The following is an 18321-nucleotide window of genomic DNA, read 5'->3' as shown; positions in this document are numbered from 1 at the left end:
TGTTTACCAGAGGCTGGTTTAGCACAGTGGGTTAAACAGCTGGCTTGTAAAGCAGAACAAGGCCAGCAGCGCGGGTTTAATTCCTGTACCGGCCTCCCCGAACAGGCGCCGGAATGTGGCGACTAGGGGCTTTTCACAGTAACTTCATTGAATCCGACTTGTGACAATAAGCGATTGTTATTATTATTGCCCTAACAAAGGCACAGTGACCGCTTCAATTCTGCTGTGAAGAAGTGACAAAAGCAGAATAGAACACTGGCTGAGATACCTCCTTCATCAAGGTTTCTGGGTTGATCATTGATGATCTCTGGGCTGATTATTGATCCGGTCTCTGGGTTGGTTATTGATCTGGACTCTGGGTTGGTTATTGATCCGGTTTCTGGGTTGATTATTGTTCCAGTCTCTGCGTTGCTTATTGATCTGGTTTCTGGGTTGGTTATTGATCCGGTTTCTGCGTTGATTATTGTTCCAGTCTCTGCGTTGCTTATTGATCTGGTTTCTGGGTTGGTTATTGATCCGGTCTCTGGATTGATTATTGATCCAGTTTCTGGATTGATTATTGATCCGGCCTCTGGGTTAATTATTGATCCAGTTTCTGGATTGGTTATTGATCCGGTCTCTGGGTTGGTTATTGATCCGGTCTCTGGAATGATTTATTGACCCACTCTCTGGGTTGGTTATTGATCCGATCTCTGGGTTGATTATTGATCCAGTTTTTGGATTGATTATTGACCCACTCTCTGGGTTGATAATTGATCCGCTCTCTGGGTTTATAACTGATCCTCTCTAGGGTTGATTATTGATCCGGTCACTGGGCTGATCGGCGGCGCGGTAGCACAGTGGTTAGCAGTGTTGCTTCACAGCGCTGGGGACCCCTGTTTGATTCCTGGCTTGGGTCACTGTCTGTGTAGTGTCTGCACTTTCTCATGGTGTCTGCCTGGGTTTCCACCGGGTGCTCCTGTGTCCGCCCACAAGACCCGAAAGACATGCAGCTGAATTCTCCGCCGTCGGGATTCTCTGTTTTGCTGGCAGTCCAGGGGCTTTCCGACGCGTGGGGCTGCTCCACAATGGAGAACCGCATTGAGCAGCTGGCGAAACGGAGAATCCCGACGGCGTGTCACACATAAATCTGGGTCTGGATTCACACCTGAAATCTGAGGCCACGTATCGACAGCCTCAGGACATTGTCTGGGGCCCGCCCCCCGATGCTCCGCCCCCGACTGGCCGAGTCCCCAGTGGCGCGGGTCTCTGATGGTCTCACCCGTCGGGAACTGAGCGTGGTGGCTGCGGACACAGTCCAGCGGCGCCACAGTCGGGGCAGAGACGATCCCGCGGGCCGGGGGGGGGGACATTATTCGCGGCTGGGGGCACTGTGGGGGGGTGGTCTGGGGCACACGAGGCGGCCGAAGGTGGGGACTATTTCGTGGGCTAGGTCCGTGAGCGGCCTCCGCCATGCAGCTTGCATGGCCACGGACCCGGCAATTCTCCAGGGCGTATCAGCAGCTAGAGCCGGATGCTCCACGCTACAGTCCTACTAGACGCCGGCAAAACAGGGAATCGGTGGCTGTTTTGCACACCGTTCCCAGGCCGGCGTGGGGCATAGCCCCAGAATCGGAGAATCCAGCCCCTCGTGCGGCGGGACAGAGAATCCCACCCATTCTGTTAGGTGAATTGGACATTCTGAATTCTCCCTCAGTGAACCGAATAGGCGCCGGAATGTGGCGACTGGGGGCTTTTCACAGTAACTTCATTGCAGTGTTAATGTAAGCCTACTTGCGACACTAAAGATTATTATTATTATTAATCCGCTCTCTGGGTTGATTATTGATCCGCTCTCTGGGTTGATTGTTGATCCGCTCTCTGGGTTGACTATTGATCCGCTCTCTGGGTTGATTATTGATCCGCTCTCTGGGTTGATTATTGATCCGCTCTCTCGGTTGATTCCTGAACCGGTCCCCGGGTTGATTATTGATCCGCTCTCTGGGTAGATTATTGATCAGCTCTCATGGTAGATTATTGATCCGCTCTCTGGGATGATTACTCATCTGGTCTCTGGGTTGATTCCTGAACCGGTCCCCGGGTTGATTATTGATCCGCTCTCTGGGTTGATTATTGATCCGCTCTCTGGGTAGATTATTGATCCGCTTTCTGGGTTGATTATTGATCCGGTCTCTGGGTTGATTGTTGATCCGCTTTCTGGGTTGATTATTGAGCCGCTTTCTGGGTTGATTATTGATCCGCTCTCTGGGTTGAGTATTGAGTCGCTCTCTGGGTTGATTATTGATCCGGTTTCTGGGTTGATTGTTGATCCGCTCTCTGGGTTGATTATTGATCAGTCTCTGGGTTGATGATTTGTCCGCGCTCTGGGTTGATTATTGATCCGCTTTCTGGGTTGATTATTGATCTGCTCTCTGGGTTGATTATTGATCCGCTCTCTGGGTTGATTATTGATCCACTCTCTGGGTTGATTATTGATCCGCTCTCTGGGTTGAGTATTGATCTGCTCTCTGGGTTGATTATTGATCCGCTCTCTGGGTTGATTATTGATCCACTCTCTGGGTTGATTATTTATCCGCTCTCTGGGTTGATTATTGATCCACTCTCTGGGTTGAGTATTGATTCGCTCTCTGGGTTGATTATTGATCCGGTTTCTGGGTTGATTGTTGATCCGCTCTCTGGGTTGATTATTGATCAGTCTCTGGGTTGATGATTTATCCGCTCTCTGGGTTGATTATTGATCAGTCTCTGGGTTGATGATTTATCCGCTCTCTGGGTTGATTATTGATCCACTCTCTGGGTTGATTATTGATCCGCTCTCTGGGTTGAGTATTGATCTGCTCTCTGGGTTGATTATTGATCCGCTCTCTGGGTTGATTATTGATCCACTCTCTGGGTTGATTATTTATCCGCTCTCTGGGTTGATTATTGATCCACTCTCTGGGTTGAGTATTGATTCGCTCTCTGGGTTGATTATTGATCAGTCTCTGGGTTGATTATTGATCCGGTCTCTGGGTAGATTATTGATCCGCTCTCTGGGTTGATTATTGATCAGTCTCTGGGTTGATTATTGATCTGCTCTCTGGGTTGATTATTGATCAGTCTCTGGGTTGATTATTGATCCGGTCTCTGGGTAGATTATTGATCCGCTCTCTGGGTTGATTATTGATCAGTCTCTGGGTTGATTATTGATCCACTCTCTGGGTTGATTATTGATCAGTCTCTGGGTTGATTATTGATCCGGTCTCTGGGTAGATTATTGATCCGCTCTCTGGGTTGATTATTGATCAGTCTCTGGGTTGATTATTGATCCGCTCTCTGGGTTGATTATTGATCAGTCTCTGGGTTGATTATTTATCCGCTCTCTGGGTTGATTATTGATCAGTCTCTGGGTTGATTATTGATCCGGTCTCTGGGTAGATTATTGATCCGCTCTCTGGGTTGATTATTGATCAGTCTCTGGGTTGATTATTGATCAGTCTCTGGGTTGATTATTGATCCACTCTCTGGGTTGATTATTGATCAGTCTCTGGGTTGATTATTGATCCGCTCTCTGGGTTGATTATTGATCAGTCTCTGGGTTGATTATTGATCCGGTCTCTGGGTAGATTATTGATCCGCTCTCTGGGTTGATTATTGATCAGTCTCTGGGTTGATTATTGATCCACTCTCTGGGTTGATTATTGATCAGCTCTCTGGGTTGATTATTGATCCATTGTCTGGGTAGTTTATTGATTTGCTGTCTGGGTAGATTACTGATCCGGTCTCTGGGTTCATTCCTGATCATGTTTCTGGGTTGATTCGTGATCGGGTCTCTGGGTTGATTATTGATTTAATGTCTTGGTTGATTTATTGATTCAGTTTCTGTGTTGATTCCTGATCCGGTCTCTCTCTCCTCCGAACGGCAGGTGGCGGTGTTGAGCTCCGGGTTGGCGGTGTTCGGGCTGCGGAGCTGCTCCCGGCTGAGGCCGAGCTTGAGGCTCAGGTTGCGGCCTCTCCCCGCCTCAGGCCGCAGCCCAGTGGGCGGCGCTGCCGGGGGAGCGCGGGGCCGGAGTTTCAAACCCGGTTTATTCTGAGAGTCAGAGGCGGCCCCAGAATATCAGCAAGGAGCCGGAAACCACCCGGCCCATCAGATTGGGGCTAGCCCTCAATACAGCACCGCCCAATGTGAGTCTGGGTGGGGGTCCCGGGGGAGACTGTGTCTGGGTGGGGGTCCCGGGGGAGACTGTGTGTCTGGGTGGGGGTCCCGGGGGAGACTGTGTGTCTGGGTGGGGGTCCCGGGGGAGACTGTGTGTCTGGGTGGGGGTCCCGGGGGAGACGGTGAGTCTGGGTGGGGGTCACGGGGGAGACTGTGTGTCTGGGTGGGGGTCCCGGGGAGTCGGTGAGTCTGGGTGGGGTCCCGGGGGAGACTGTGTCTGGGTGGGGGTCCCGGGGGAGACGGTGTCTGGGTGGGGGTCCCGGGGGAGACGGTGAGTCTGGGTGGGGGTCACGGGGGAGACTGTGTGTCTGGGTGGGGGTCCCGGGGGAGACGGTGTGTCTGGGTGGGGGTCACGGGGGAGACAGTGTGTCTGGGTGGGGGTCCCGGGGAGACTGTGTCTGGGTGGGGGTCCCGGGGGAGACGGTGTGTCTGGGTGGGGGTCACGGAGGAGACGGTGAGTCTGGGTGGGGGTCCCGGGGGAGACTGTGTGTCTGGGTGGGGGTCCCGGGGGAGACGGTGTGTCTGGGTGGGGGTCACGGGGGAGACGGTGTGTCTGGGTGGGGGTCACGGGGGAGACGGTGTGTCTGGGTGGTGGTCACGGGGGAGTCAGTGTGTCTGGGTGGGGGTCACGGGGGAGACAGTGTGTCTGGGTGGGGGTCCCGGGGAGTCGGTGAGTCTGGGTGGGGTCACGGGGGAGACGGTGTGCCTGGGTGGGGGTCACGGGGGAGACAGTGTGTCTGGGTGGGGGTCCCGGGGAGTCGTGAGTCTGGGTGGGGGGCTCTCGGGGGAGACGGTGAGTCTAGGTGGGGGGCTCTCGGGGGAGACTGGGTGGGGGGCTCTTGGGGGAGATGGTGAGTCTGGGTGGGGGGCTCTCGGGAGTTGGGGATATGGGGTTGGTACTGCGAGCATGGGTGCAGCATCTAGAGATACAGCAGTGCCGGGTTTTCATGCTCTTGTTCTTTAATGCAGGGTTTGCGATGCCTGCCTTACCAGTGAACCAACCTCAGTTGATCCGCTCCAGCCAGAAGGATGAGTACTACCTGCACTCTCTGCGGAGCTACGCCAACGAGACATTCCAGATCTTTGCTGGTAAGGCTGCCTGAATGTGTGCACTGTGGGGGTGAGGGCCTGCGCCCCACAACTTGCTTCAAGCTGGAACTTCAGGAGATATAAAAATGACTCCCTGTTTGCACAGCTCACCTTTCAGTCTCCTGTTTGAGGGTGTATCTGAAAACAATTTTTTTCTCACAGCTGAGCTCCCAAAGTTCAAACAAACCAGCCATGGAGAAATCTAAAAGGGAAGAAGAAAAGCCACTTGGACTTGAATTGTTGGAGTACTGCTGGGCCTGGCCCTGACCCTCCTGGCTGTACTTTGAATGCCCTGTGTCAGAAACTTTCTTTGAGATCCCTTTTACTGATTATTTTGTTCTAAGCCCCCTGATCTGTTTTGGGGGGGGTGAGCGAAGAACACAGTCTACCCCCAAGGTCTGGTCTTGTGCTTTGTCCGGTGTTAGTGCAGCTTCACTGCTGTCTTCTTTGCATCATTACTGTTTAAAATGACAATGGTTGTTGCTGGACGAAATGACTCCCTGCTTCTCCTGCCTGTGTCCCAGGGGAATCTGGAGTGTTTTCCTATCTTTCCCATTTTTACAATTTAACTGCCTTCCTCTCCACCTGCCCCCAAATCCTGTCCGCTTTCTTCTCCCACTTCACAGTATCTATTCTTTTTAAATTTAGAGTACCCAATTCATTGTTTCCAATTAAGGGGCAATTTAGCGGGGCCAATCCACCTACCCTGCACATCTTTGGGTTGTGGGGGTGAGACCCAGGCAGACACGGGGAGAATATGCAAACTCCACATGGACAGTGTCCCAGGTCCGGGATCGAACACGGGTCCTCAGTGCCGCCCGATTCACATCCCTCTGAATGAAGAAATTCCTCCTCATCCCCATCCCAGCTGAACAACCGTTCCTTACGGGGACACGGTGATCTCCAGTTCTACACTCTCCATCCAGGGGGAACCTCTCCTCAGCATCCATCCTGTCATACCCCTTAAGAATTGAATACGTGTCTATCAGCTCGCCTCTCGGTAACTGGACAGTCCTGTGAAGCCAGGAATCAGTCCAGTGAATCCCTTGTTCGCTTCCTCTCAGGCAAAGAACATTAACTGTACCTGTTGCTCCAGGTGTGGTGTCACTGAAGCTTTCTGTAACAGCAGCAAGACTTCCTTAATCTTATACTCCAACCCCTTTGCAATAAGTGGGAAGCACAATTTGCCTAATTGCTCGCTGTGCCTGCGTGTTTACTTGGATTTGTGCACAAGGACACCTAAATTCCTCTGAAATATCAACATTCGCTGACTGATTACCTTAAAAAAATTTCCATTCTTCCTGTCTGTGGGTAATTTCATACCTCTCCCACATTATTCACCAATATTGCTCTCCGAAACCAGGAACATATGGAGCTAATTTGTCTGTTTCCTCTACTATACAGGTGCTAAGCGATGGCTGGAATGGAGAAAGGAGATTGAGTTGCTGGCAGATCTGACATATTTTTCTCTGACAACCTTTGCAGGTCAGGCACCATTATTACTGGGCACCACTTTTTGTAAGCGGATGTTACATTGTTGTATCTGCTAACAATAAAGAGTCTCAGTTTATCACATGAATCCGTACTACAGAGGTCTCTCTGCTCCATGTCTTGCTCTCTTTTTTTAAAGTGCTTTCATTTGTTATATGATGGCCAGACATTTCTCATGAGTCCCTTATTTGTCTGCCTCTCTCTAGTATCTGCCAGTATGTGGCCACTTTGCTTTCCCATCGCTAACCGGTAACCTGCCCATGTCTTCCTCGATTCCCCCACGTACAGACTCTGTGTCTAGCATTGGTGCAATGCTTCATCCCATCAAACACCCTCTGCCCAAGCTCAGTCAGGAAATTCAGGGTAGATCCTGTTGTTTGCATTTCCAGAGGATGTGAGCTGGACTTTGCCTCGTCTCTGCTAGGGCACCAGGACCCTGGCAACGTGCCTCGAGACAGTCTGCAGGTTAGAATCATCGTCAAGCAGAGAGAGGTCAGGCTGTTTCCATTAGGTTGTCATGGAAAGCACTGCATTAAGATGAGTACTCGATACATCCCTGATTCGAACTGCAATCTGTGCTGATCTGAGCCATGTCACGTGTAATTGTAGACAAATCAAAAGCCTGCGGTAGATGTCCTTATCCTTGAAGTTGTGTGTTCACTGTGGGGTGGAAGGGACATCGAAACAGAAGCAGGCCATTCAACCCATCAATCCTATTCCAACATTCAATGAGATGATCGGTGGGTGGGTTGTGACCCATCTTGCATTGTGTGGCACAGTGCCAGGGATCTCTTTTTAAAAAAAAAAAAATTTAGAGTACCCAATTCATTTTTTTTCCAATTAAGGGGCAATTTAGCATGGCCAATCCACCTTGGGTAGCACATAGCACTGTGGCTTCACAGCGCCAGGGTCCCAGGTTCGATTCCCCGCTGGGTCACTATCTGCGGAGTTTGAACGTTCTCCCCGTGTGTGCGTGGGTTTCCTCCGGGTGCTCCGGTTTCCTTCCACAGTCCAAAGACGTGCAGGTTAGGTGGATTGGCCATGATAAATTGCCCCTGGGGGTTATTGGGTTACGGGGATAGGGTAGAAGTGAGGGCTTAAATGGGTAGGTGCAGACTCGATGGGCCGAATGGCTATTTCTGCACTGTATGTTCTATGTTCACCTAGCTTGCACATCATTTGGGCTGAGGGGGCGAAACCCACACAAACACGGAGAATGTGCAAACTCCACATGGACAGTGACCCAGAGCCGGGATCGAACCTGGGACCTTGGTGCCGTGAGGCCGCAGTGCTAACCCACTGCGTCACCGTGCTGCCCTGTGCCAGGGAACTCTGAACATGTCCCACCATCACGGCAAATTTCAAGAGTAATTAGCTCCATGAAGCGCCTTCGGACCTTTCCCTATTTTGAAGGTGCTATATAAATGCAAGTTTCTGTTGATGTAATTGTGAGTTTCCAGCTGACCAGTGTGATGCTTTGGCTGTGCAGGTTACCAGACACTGGGTGAAGAGTATGTTAACATTGTCCAGGTGGACTCCAGTGGGCAGCGGGTGCCACCCCCAGCCAGACGGGCTGCCCTCATCATCCTTCACACTTGCGTCCCTTACCTACTGGACCGAGGACTGAACCGACTGGAGCAGGACCTGCAGGCAGAGAGCGAGGGATTCCAAGCACCAGAGCGCAGACGGGTGCCGGCAAGGCCAGGGATCCTCCACTGGCTCCAGGGGGCTGTCAGTGGCCTGACCGAGCAGCAGAAGAAAGTGCTGTTGCAGACCGTCTGTATCCTCCGACAGGCAGTCTCCTTCCTCCACCGTCTGCACCTGGGCATCTTCTACCTCAAAGGAGCTTTCTACCACATTGCCAAAAGATTCACCAGCATCACCTACGTAAGCTGTTGATGTGCCAATCCATTGGGATAATTTAAGTGCATTACTGCACCAGTGTGATAAAGTGTAGCAGCAACTGTATTTTGTAGACAGGAAGAACACCTCTGTATATTCTAAGGAAGAACAACCCTTGGAGAAATATGTGTATGTTATAGGCCCCTGTGGGTACTATAGATTGGTGTGGTCTGTGTATACTTCAGTGTTGCTATTCTTACCGTGCAGTTTACTGACTCTTGCTTCTGTTCGGTGTAGCTGTGCGTGCGTGGTCTGTTCAGTGACAGCGTTGGACTCCGGTGGAACTATGAGTTGCTGGGGAAGGTTTCGCTGCTGCAGCTGGTCCTGACTGTCGCCGTGCAGGTCAACAGCTACCGACAAAGGCAGCGTGCCCGGCATGAGTGGAAACTTCACCGCAACCTTCCATGCTCAAGGTATGGGGGAAATGCTGTCGTTGCTGACCATCATTCATATTGTTCAAAGCTCCAATTAGTGTGATCAAGGCAGTTAGAGGAAGCAGAAATCTTCACTCATTAACATTAATACTGGCTAAAATGATGTGCCGAGCCTGGTACTGGGTGGTGCAGCCAAAATAATCCATGTTTAATCCCTGGTCACTGTGGAGTGAGTTGATCTCAGTTGGGGCACTACCATTAACGGAAATATTTATTTATATATAGCCACCTTTAATCAGAGGACATCCAAAACACCACCCCAGATACTTTGTGAGGCACTTCTGAGGTGTAGTTAGAACCATAGAAATGTTACAACACAGGAGGCCATTCAGCCCATCTTGTCCATGCCAACCCGAGGATACCCGGTGCCCTTTCTAATCCCACCTTCCTGCACCCAGTCCACTGCCCTGAAGCTTAGAGCAAGAGCAGTTAAGGTCCAAGTACCCTTTTAAAAGAATTTAGGGTCTCACCACCAACTCGGGCAGCGAATTCCAGACTCTCACCGCCCTCTGCGTAAAAAAGGTTCTTCATGTCCCCTCTACACCTTTTGCCCCTTACCTTGAATCAATGTCTCCTAGTTCGAGAATTCTCCACTCTATCTTCTTCCCCTCATAATCTTGTACACCGCAATTAAGTCACCCCTCAGCCTTCTTTGTTCCAAGGAAAACAATCCTAACCTACCCAATCTCTCCTCGTAGCTACACTTTTCTAGCCCTGTCAACATTCTTGTAAGTCTCCTTACTTTCCCCTGATTCTTGGCTACCTGGCTATTCTTCTGCTTGTTCGTTGGCCACAAACAGGTCCCGGAACGATTGGGTGAATGGCTCCCACGTTCTGTGGAAGCCGTCGTTTGACCCTCGGATGGCGAATTTGATTTTCTCCATTTGGAGAGATTCCGAGAGGTAGGTCAGCCAGTCTGCAGCTTTGGGTGGTGCTGCTGACCGCCAGCCAAACAAGATTGTACGGTGGGCGATCAGGGAGGCAAAGACAAGGACATCCGCCCTCCTCCCCAGGAATAGATCTGGCTGGTCTGATACCCCGAAGACCGCCATTTCGGGCATGGCTTCACCCTCATCCCCGCCACTTTACATTGCCTCAAAGAAGGCTGTCCAGTACCCCGCAAGTCTGGGTCAAGACCAGACCATGTGGTGGTCTTGACCAATCTGCCATGTGGGACCTTGTCAAATGCCTTGCTAAAATTAATATATACAACATCCACTGCACTACCTTCATCAATCCTTCTTGTCACTTCCTCAAAGAATTCAATCAAATTTGTGAGGCAAGACCTTCCTTTAACAAATCCATGCTATTCCGGAGTAGTCCATGCCTTCCTATGAGACAGTTGATCCTATCTCTCAGGATTGATTCTACTAATTTGCCCACCACTGACGTAAGACTAACTGGCCTATAAATATTTGGCATTTACTTCGATCCCTTTTTAAACAATGGAACCACATTTGCAGTTCTCCAGTCCTCTGGTACCTCCCCCATCCATATGTTCTAATGTAGGAAACACTAGACAATTTGACTACAAGGTCCCACAAACAGCAATGAGATCAATAACCACAAAACCTGCTGGTTGTGGGATAAATATTTGCTGGGATATCTAGGATACATCCCCTGCTTTTCGCCCGTGTGCAAAGGGATCTTTTACATCCACCTGAGTAGACCGCCTTGGTTTAATCTTGTTCAAAAGATGGCATCCTCCCTACATTAAGTGGCAGCTTAGATTGTGATCAAATCTCTGGAATAGGCCTTGAATCTTCAACCAGCTGTCTGTCTTGGTGGCAGGAGTCCTACACCGAACCACTGATAACACTGAATCGACCTTATCATGTTTAGCTCAGTGGGCTAGACAGCTGGTTTGTGATGCAGAACAAGGCCAGCAGCGCGGGTTCAATTCCCGTACCAGCTTACCCGAACAGGCGGCGGAAAGTGGCGACTTAGGGGCTTTTCACAGTAACTTCATACTTGTGACAATAGAATCATAGAATTTAGTGCAGAAGGAGGCCATTCGGCCCATCGAGTCTGCACCGGCCCTTGGAAAAAGGACCCTACCTAAGCCAACACCTCCACCCTATCCCAGTAACTCCACTTAAACGTTTTGGACACGAAAGGTTATTATTATCATCCTGGGTTATATGGGGAGAAATTCAGTAACTGGGTCTCGGAACAGAGATAGAATTTGTTTCTCACTTTGAAATCATCCATTGTATTTTTTTTAAAAGATCAATTCCTGTTTCCAAAATGTAATTAGCGTGACAAGTTTACATAGATAATTACCATCATAGACACGTATATAGGAATTTGACTCCTTTTTATTACAGGAGTAAAAACGTGAATAGAAACAGATTGGCAACTGATGGAAAGCATTACTTTCTTCTCATAGAAATTCCTCTCAGGACCTTTTAGTCCGCAGCTCCAGGTGTATACTGTGTTTGGAAGAACGTAGGCACTCAACAGCCACACCATGCGGACACCTCTTTTGCTGGGAGTGCATCACCGAATGGTGCAATACAAAGGTGAGACAACAAGCAACTTGCATTTATAGGAGGACTTTTTAATATAGAGTAAAATATCCAAAGGTGCTTTGCGGAGTGTTACCGAATAAGATTTGACACTGAGCAACGTGAAGGCGATATTAGCACAGGTGACCAAAAGCCTGGTTAAAAAGGGTATATTTTAAAGAACGTCTTAAAGAAAGACAGAATTCAAGAGCTTGGGGCTGACCATGGTGGAGTGATGAAAATCAGATATGCATAAAAAGCTAGAGTTTGAGGAGCGTACAGACCTTTGGTGGGGGTGTTGTATGTCCGCTGTGGACATGGATTTGAAGTGCACACCTGGGAAAAGGAGGAATACTTCATGCCCATTACCTTTCAAACAATAAAAACCGTAAATGCTGGAAAACCTCAGCAGGTCTGGCAGCACCTGCGGAAACAGCATTGATGTTCCGAGTCTGTATGGCTCCTGATCTTGTGGACTCAACGTTAACTCTGTTTCAGTCTCCACAGGTGCTGCCTGATCTGCTCAGGTTTTCCAACATTTAAGTGTTTTTATTTCAGATTTCCAGCATCGGTGATATTTTGCTTTTGTCTTTCGAACAGTGTTCCTTTAAATAGGGAGCAAAGATGCAGCAATCTAACTCATTGCACCATATCCAAGTAGCACATAATGCGTAGAGCTTTCAGCTGTTCTGAGGCACTGTATTAAGCCTGCCTCCTATTGCTGCAGGATCAATTGTCAATTTGTTTTTAATTTTGTTTGCAGGCAGAGTGTCCACTTTGTCGGGAGATGTTCCAGCCTCACCGACTCATCTACTTGCGTCATTACATTTAGGATGCAAGCATCTCTCTCAACCTCTTCCCAAAACACGTAACCGCGAGTGGAAGTATTTTAGAAATGCAATCACTGTTGTAAAGTAGGAAAGAGGAACCTGGATGGTAATCCGCTGACTGCACTGCCATTTGGGTGATACTGATCCAGCACAACACTGGCTGTCTGCTGATAGAATGAAACAACTGGGTCAGCAGTGTGTCCGCTCTAGGGATTTGTGTCAAAACAGTCAACTGGACTTGGACAAATGGGCCTAAAGATTACTGCTTTCAACATCGCACTTTGAACCGAGCCTGTGCTAAAGTCTTTGCTTCCTATTGTCGAGGATATTATTCCTGTGGTCAAGTTCCCTTGGCTGCAGCAAATCTCTGATTGCTCACTCGTTCTCTGCACGATCATTCGACTATGGAGTACCTTGGAAGAGTTCAGTGCTCTGGCCTCGGGTGAGCATGTAGGACTCCTGGCTTATCATTCTCTGTCCCCTCCCTCCAGTGGGAATGAGGGCGTCGCAGGCTGTGCCAGCACTTATTGCCCATCTCTAATTGCCCTTGAAGGGGCAGTTAAGAGTCAACGAAATTGCTGTGGGTCTGGAGTCACATGTAGGCCGGCAAGGACGGCAGATTTCTTTCTGTAAAGGACATTAGGTGAACCAGATGGGTTTTTAACGACAACAACAATGGTTTCATTTATTGAATTTAAATTTCACCATCTGCAGTGCCGGGATTTGAACTTGGGTCCCTGGTTTACTAGTCCAGTGACAATACCAATACACCACTGTCTCCTGTAGCTTAGCACAGTGCATACCTGGGACCTTCCTGATGTGTCTGGCCAAGTCGAGAATTGTTTAACAAAGTTTCAAACATACTTTGGGGAGAACAACTAACTATGCAAATAAGTAATCAGAATTCAGTGGTCAGGCCAGTCACTTTATTTAATTCATTTAATAATTTCATGTTTGTGTTCCCAGAGGGAAGAGGGCTGAGAAACAGCATTACAAATTTAATTATTTTGTTCACCTTTATTACAAGTAAAATAAAAGTAATAACATCTGTGATGCAGAATCGGGACATCTTAAAACCTAGCACGGAAACATTTTTAGTTAAAGAAAGGCAAATTAGACGCTTGTGGTGTTGCAGAATACAGCAAATGTGCCATCTGCACAACTGACTGGTGATTTGTTTTTTATATAAAATTATATAAATCCACCATTGTAAGGGCTGCTTTCTCCGGAATCTGGTTTTAAAGCTTTAAACTCACCTACATCACACTGGGACAACACTACAGGAACAACAATCCCTCTAAGTTAAAATAAACAACTTGAATGCTGCATAAAACACTTCCTGTGCGATGTTTTAAATTCATCCCCAGTTATTCCCACCACCAGTGAACAGATCTGTAACCACCAATAATTCCACCCTCATGGGTTTAAATTTCCAATTCTCAATACAACCCCAGTTCAGAAAGAGGCTTTTATTTTTATATAAAAAGGGAAATGGGACTTAATCTATTAAGGGAAGCTGGGAATTTTGCCTCCAGACAAAGATTATTAGATGCTGCAGGGGTCTGGTACTGAAATACAAGTGAAAGCAGAACTGTGGACAATTTTTACAGTGTGAAGCAGCAGATAGCCAAGGTTAATCTTAAAAAAATAAAATCTCTGTACAAGCACAGTGCTGGTGGAGCTGCTTCACCTGACATCAGAGGGAGAGAACGGGTGGACCACATGCCCAGCAGTGCTGCATTGACATAGGGTACACCCCGCTGTGGAAAGTTTGTTCAAGATCAGGTGCCATCAATCGCAGTAAATGTATGACATGTTAAATAGCTGCTGGCATTGTGCAACTCAAACACACACTGGTTCACAACATGAGCACAGCAGCATGGCTAAGTTTTCAACTTTTTTTCCTCAAATACACTTGGGTCCTTGGTTCCAGAACCTATTTCTGTTTTGTTCCCCTTTAGTTCCTGGTGTGCTGACTCATGCTGCCTTTCACCCAGTGGTAATCTTTCCAGTTTCAGTCTCCACTAAGTCTGTAATCCCCTGTGGGGGTAGGGTGGAGGAAGGAGAGTAATGCATAAGAGTCTGACAAAACACTCACAAATGTGCACCTTTAAGCAGGGATCCTCTGATGGCGATCAGGAATCCGAGCTGATTCTGTCCCTGCCTCCTGCGACCCAGAACCATTGGCAATGCAAAGCGGACCCCTGCCTAAAAAGGTCAAGCTAACAGTGGACAAGTGCAGTAGGAATTGGTATAACTGGGCACCAGTCTTAGCACTGACTCTATGCCTATTCTAATTGTATCAGTTCCTGCACATCACACTCCTGCTGTGATTCAAAGTTTAAAAATATATCTATTATATATATAATATATATAGGAAATGCACTCCCAAGTCAAACAAAAATGCAGAGTGTGGGGCTGCCCTGACTAGCAAACAGGGGCATTCCTGGTATGCTGCACTTGGCAACTCTCTCAAGCTATAGCACCAGATTCAAGTATGTGTCTTTTACCCTACATGTTGGATGGAAGGTGAAGAAAGAAATTATGTGGGAAAAGTTAATAGTGCCAACATAAATCTCCCTCCAGTTTGAAATCACTTTTAACACAATTAGAATAAAATGCATTGTTTAAGAAAAGCATCATTGGAGACCGGGGAGATTGGCATCATTTTAAGTAATGGGAAACCAGGAATTATAGTAATCTACCAACGTTCTGGGGAAAGCACGGGCACTTTACATTGTAGTGTTATTTGTGCTCCCAGCTGTAAACTCATTAGGTGCCCTCAGGTTCACTGTAATGCGTCTTCCATTGAATACAATAACTAAAATATGGAATGGAAAGTCAAACTCATTCTTAAATAAGATGGGTTAAACTGAATGGCATGTATCACAGGACAAGCAAGTTTTATTTACATGTTTCTCACAGACAATGAGACATCCTAAAGGACAAGGGCTTTCATATGTGCTGATTTATTTTCTGAATGGCTGATTTTTATTTAAAAATGCATCTGGTCTACACTCGGTCGGCAATCCCCAAGGGTTGCGAGGTTAAACCTCCCATAGAATCAAAGTGTTGAGGTTGGAGGGAGCAGGAAGAACCTGCACTCTCCCAGGCCCCTCCTCCACACACACACACATACAGCCCCAAGAATGCTTCTAATCGGTTAGTTTAAGGATATAAATCAGGACATGGAGTAGATTAGCCCACCTGGCTAGCAGCAAGTCACAACCCGCTGGAAAGTTTAAAATCATATTGGCCAATGACATACAAGCTGCTTGTTCCTTTTCACTCTTTTCTCCCCCCCCCCCCCCCCCGTCATCAATGTGTTGTGATATACTGACCATTCATTCATGTCTATCAGGCCTTTAACGTCTCATCCAAAGTAGCCTGGCTTCATGAGAGTCTCAGCCAGCTATCTGAACAGGGAAACGTCAGGCCCAATATTTATTTCGCAGCTGGGTGTCGGTCGACTGCAGGCAGGGCCCCAGCTTCTGCTTCGCCCTAGAACGCTGCCTCAGCTGGCATCAGTGCAGCTCCAATTTCCACAGCATAATCCAATCACAGCAAACTCTCCTAGCTGCTCTTTCATAACCCACCATTATATAATTCTAGCTATCCACTATGGACCTATGTATAATACACAAATGCCCAATTTCACCACATCACTGCAACTGGAGGCTCAAATTAGCGTCCATCATAACTTTTAGTTTTAAAGATTCTCCGATGAGTGATTGAACTGGTTTAATGTCTACAGATCTGTTCTGGAGCATTTCTAACATCTCTTTAGTTTGCACTTACTGCTCCTCAGAGTACTTGTACTTTATTTTATGATAACATCCATCAGTTTTCTTCTCCCCCCAGTTCCTATTATAGTGGGCTTGCTATTTGATGTAAACATATTTGCCTACAACTCCATTGTACCTTAAAGCTGCCTCCTTCCCTTTGCATACATGAAAACTGTTGAGCTTCAGCAGTTTATACAAAAACAGAAAAAAGCATATTCTCAAGCGTTCACTTGTAATTCTTGGTACCTTGTTACAATCCAAAGTTAAAAGCTCAGCATCTTGAACTCATCAGAAAATTTTATGATCAAAATGTGATTTCCCTCCTGTTAGCGTCTACCTGATAAATCCAGAGCACAATTCCAGTTCTCAGGAAGTAGATGCCAATGTCCTTAAAGTTGATTCTGGATTTAAAAATGCGGGGTAGGGTGGTGTTGGACAGGGGTGCCTGATCCCCATCTTCAAGCTGTTTGATTCTGCAGCCATCAAAAGCGAGCATTTTAGTTTCAACAGCCGTATGTCTGAGGTTTTCTTGCAACCGGCTTTCCTTACATTCTCCGAAATCCTCCCATCGCAACCTCGATTGCTCTCCCCAACCCCTACAAAGAGACCTCAATATAAAAACTGAGCTGCCAAAATTTCATTGGATGCTGAAACCGCAGTAAATAGCCATTCCTTCCCCGACTAATGCATACCAACTACTTTGACAATGTTGTATCTTAATACTGCAGCAGTTTCTTGCCAAAAGCCTTAATAACTTGGGGACTCAGCAAATAATCTAATTATCCAAGTATGGAACCGGTTTGATATTTTAATTATTCTTTTCCAAAGACATAAAGGAGGAAGTACAGTTGAAGCAACTGGCAATACAATTAAAGGGAAACTTAAATGAAGTCACCTATAAATTAAATCAAAATGGTCTGGGAAAAAAGTCTGCATATATATCATATTATAAAGACAGTGTCTCTGCGCCAAAAAAATCTCAAATCTAAATCACCTTCTAAAATGTACCCTTCAGAAAGGCCTGGAGCAAACATGATAATAATAAAGTCATGTCACTGTTGTGATTATTGTCCAATGTGTACATATAAAGGGGAAGAGGAGAAGATAATCCAGGAGTGCCGAGCAGCACTTTCTCTAACTGGCAAACGGTTTCGCAGAATCCTCTTTCCCCTTGTACGTCCTTTTCCCATGTGTGAACGGTAAATACCTATACTTGATCATGTGCTGTTGAAAAAGGATAAAAGAAAAATTACTGAACAATACTGACACACAATTCACACACAGCACCATCCCATAAGTACGGTTATGTGGGTAATGGATACCATCGAGAACCTCCCCAAAATGCCTCCTCTCAATGTGAGGCAGTGGCTGCTAATAGACTGCTCGACTTTGATGGGCATCACTGGATCATTGGTTATTGGATAGTGCTCAGCAGTGGGATCACAGGCTGGTTTAAAAAAAAAAAATCTTTCCTCGCCCGCCATCCCCCCCACCCCCCGGACCCGCTCGGTACGATACCAGCTCAGCGCTGACCGATGCACTGACCTACAGCCTTCTGGCTTATGTGACCCAACCTCAAATGACCCAACATTAACAAGAGCCCATTTGTGCTAGCTTGTAGGAACCTTTTGCCGTTGACTTGGACCTAAATTAATTCCCATCAGGATCTGCACACTCGGCAGACTTGGAGGATCAACATCCCATCCTGTCGGGATGGATGTGAAAGCAGTCTCTCAAGGTGAAAAGACTCCTGTATCCCAATTCCTTGTACCTCACAAAAATCCTGATGCATAAATATAAAATAAAGCACAGAAAAGTAATTAGGTTTTAGACCCCATGGTGTGAGAACAAGCTTGTTAGTGTCTTCAGGAATTTTACAAGACTCCATCTTGTGCAATTAAAGCTGCAGTTTGGGATTTCTTCCACCCAAGTCTTTCAGTACCCAGCACTGTACAGTGTGGCTGCCCTGTATATAACAGAGTAAAGCAATACGACTGCCTTCAGAACCAACCCTGCAGCATAAGCAATGTGGCGCGCTGTCATCAAAGCCACTGAGACCTGTCTGAAAGAGAGATTTCACACTCTGCC

At 47.5% G+C, this 18321-nt stretch overlaps 2 protein-coding genes across 3 annotated transcripts in view; one reads left to right on the top strand and one right to left on the bottom strand.

Annotated features, from left to right (window-relative positions):
• The first annotated feature begins 3942 nt into the window (after nt 1–3942).
• On the top strand, nt 3943–13524 carry pex10 (peroxisomal biogenesis factor 10). Its single transcript, XM_072478056.1, has 7 exons — nt 3943–4164; nt 5165–5284; nt 6689–6769; nt 8265–8662; nt 8915–9090; nt 11501–11633; nt 12382–13524. The coding sequence occupies exons 2-7, from the start codon at nt 5173–5175 to the stop codon at nt 12448–12450; spliced, it is 969 nt and encodes a 322-aa protein (XP_072334157.1). The 5' UTR covers nt 3943–4164; nt 5165–5172; the 3' UTR covers nt 12451–13524.
• rer1 (retention in endoplasmic reticulum sorting receptor 1) overlaps nt 13361–18321 on the bottom strand; it is a 44409-nt gene continuing 39448 nt past the window's right edge. For both annotated transcript variants that reach the window (XM_072478057.1, XM_072478058.1), the window contains one exon: nt 13361–17457. In XM_072478057.1, coding sequence (XP_072334158.1) covers nt 17368–17457 — 90 coding nt within the window. In that variant the 3' untranslated portion in view covers nt 13361–17367. The remainder of the gene's footprint in view (nt 17458–18321) is intronic.

Source organism: Scyliorhinus torazame, chromosome 16 (assembly GCF_047496885.1).
Source record: "Scyliorhinus torazame isolate Kashiwa2021f chromosome 16, sScyTor2.1, whole genome shotgun sequence".
Lineage (NCBI taxonomy): Eukaryota > Metazoa > Chordata > Chondrichthyes > Carcharhiniformes > Scyliorhinidae > Scyliorhinus > Scyliorhinus torazame.
The sequence above is the reverse complement of the archived record's forward strand: the minus strand, read 5'-3'. Positions and strand labels throughout refer to the sequence as shown.

What these genes read in the sequence shown, in the direction of transcription:
- pex10 (XM_072478056.1), top strand. Translation starts at nt 5,173, where the DNA reads ATGCCTGCCTTACCAGTGAACCAACCTCAGTTGATCCGCTCCAGCCAG. An exon ending in GATTCACCAGCATCACCTAC is followed by an intron (nt 8,663 to 8,914) that starts GTAAGCTGTTGA and finishes TGTTCGGTGTAG; the next exon opens with CTGTGCGTGCGTGGTCTGTT. An exon ending in CGCAACCTTCCATGCTCAAG is followed by an intron (nt 9,091 to 11,500) that starts GTATGGGGGAAA and finishes TTCTTCTCATAG; the next exon opens with AAATTCCTCTCAGGACCTTT.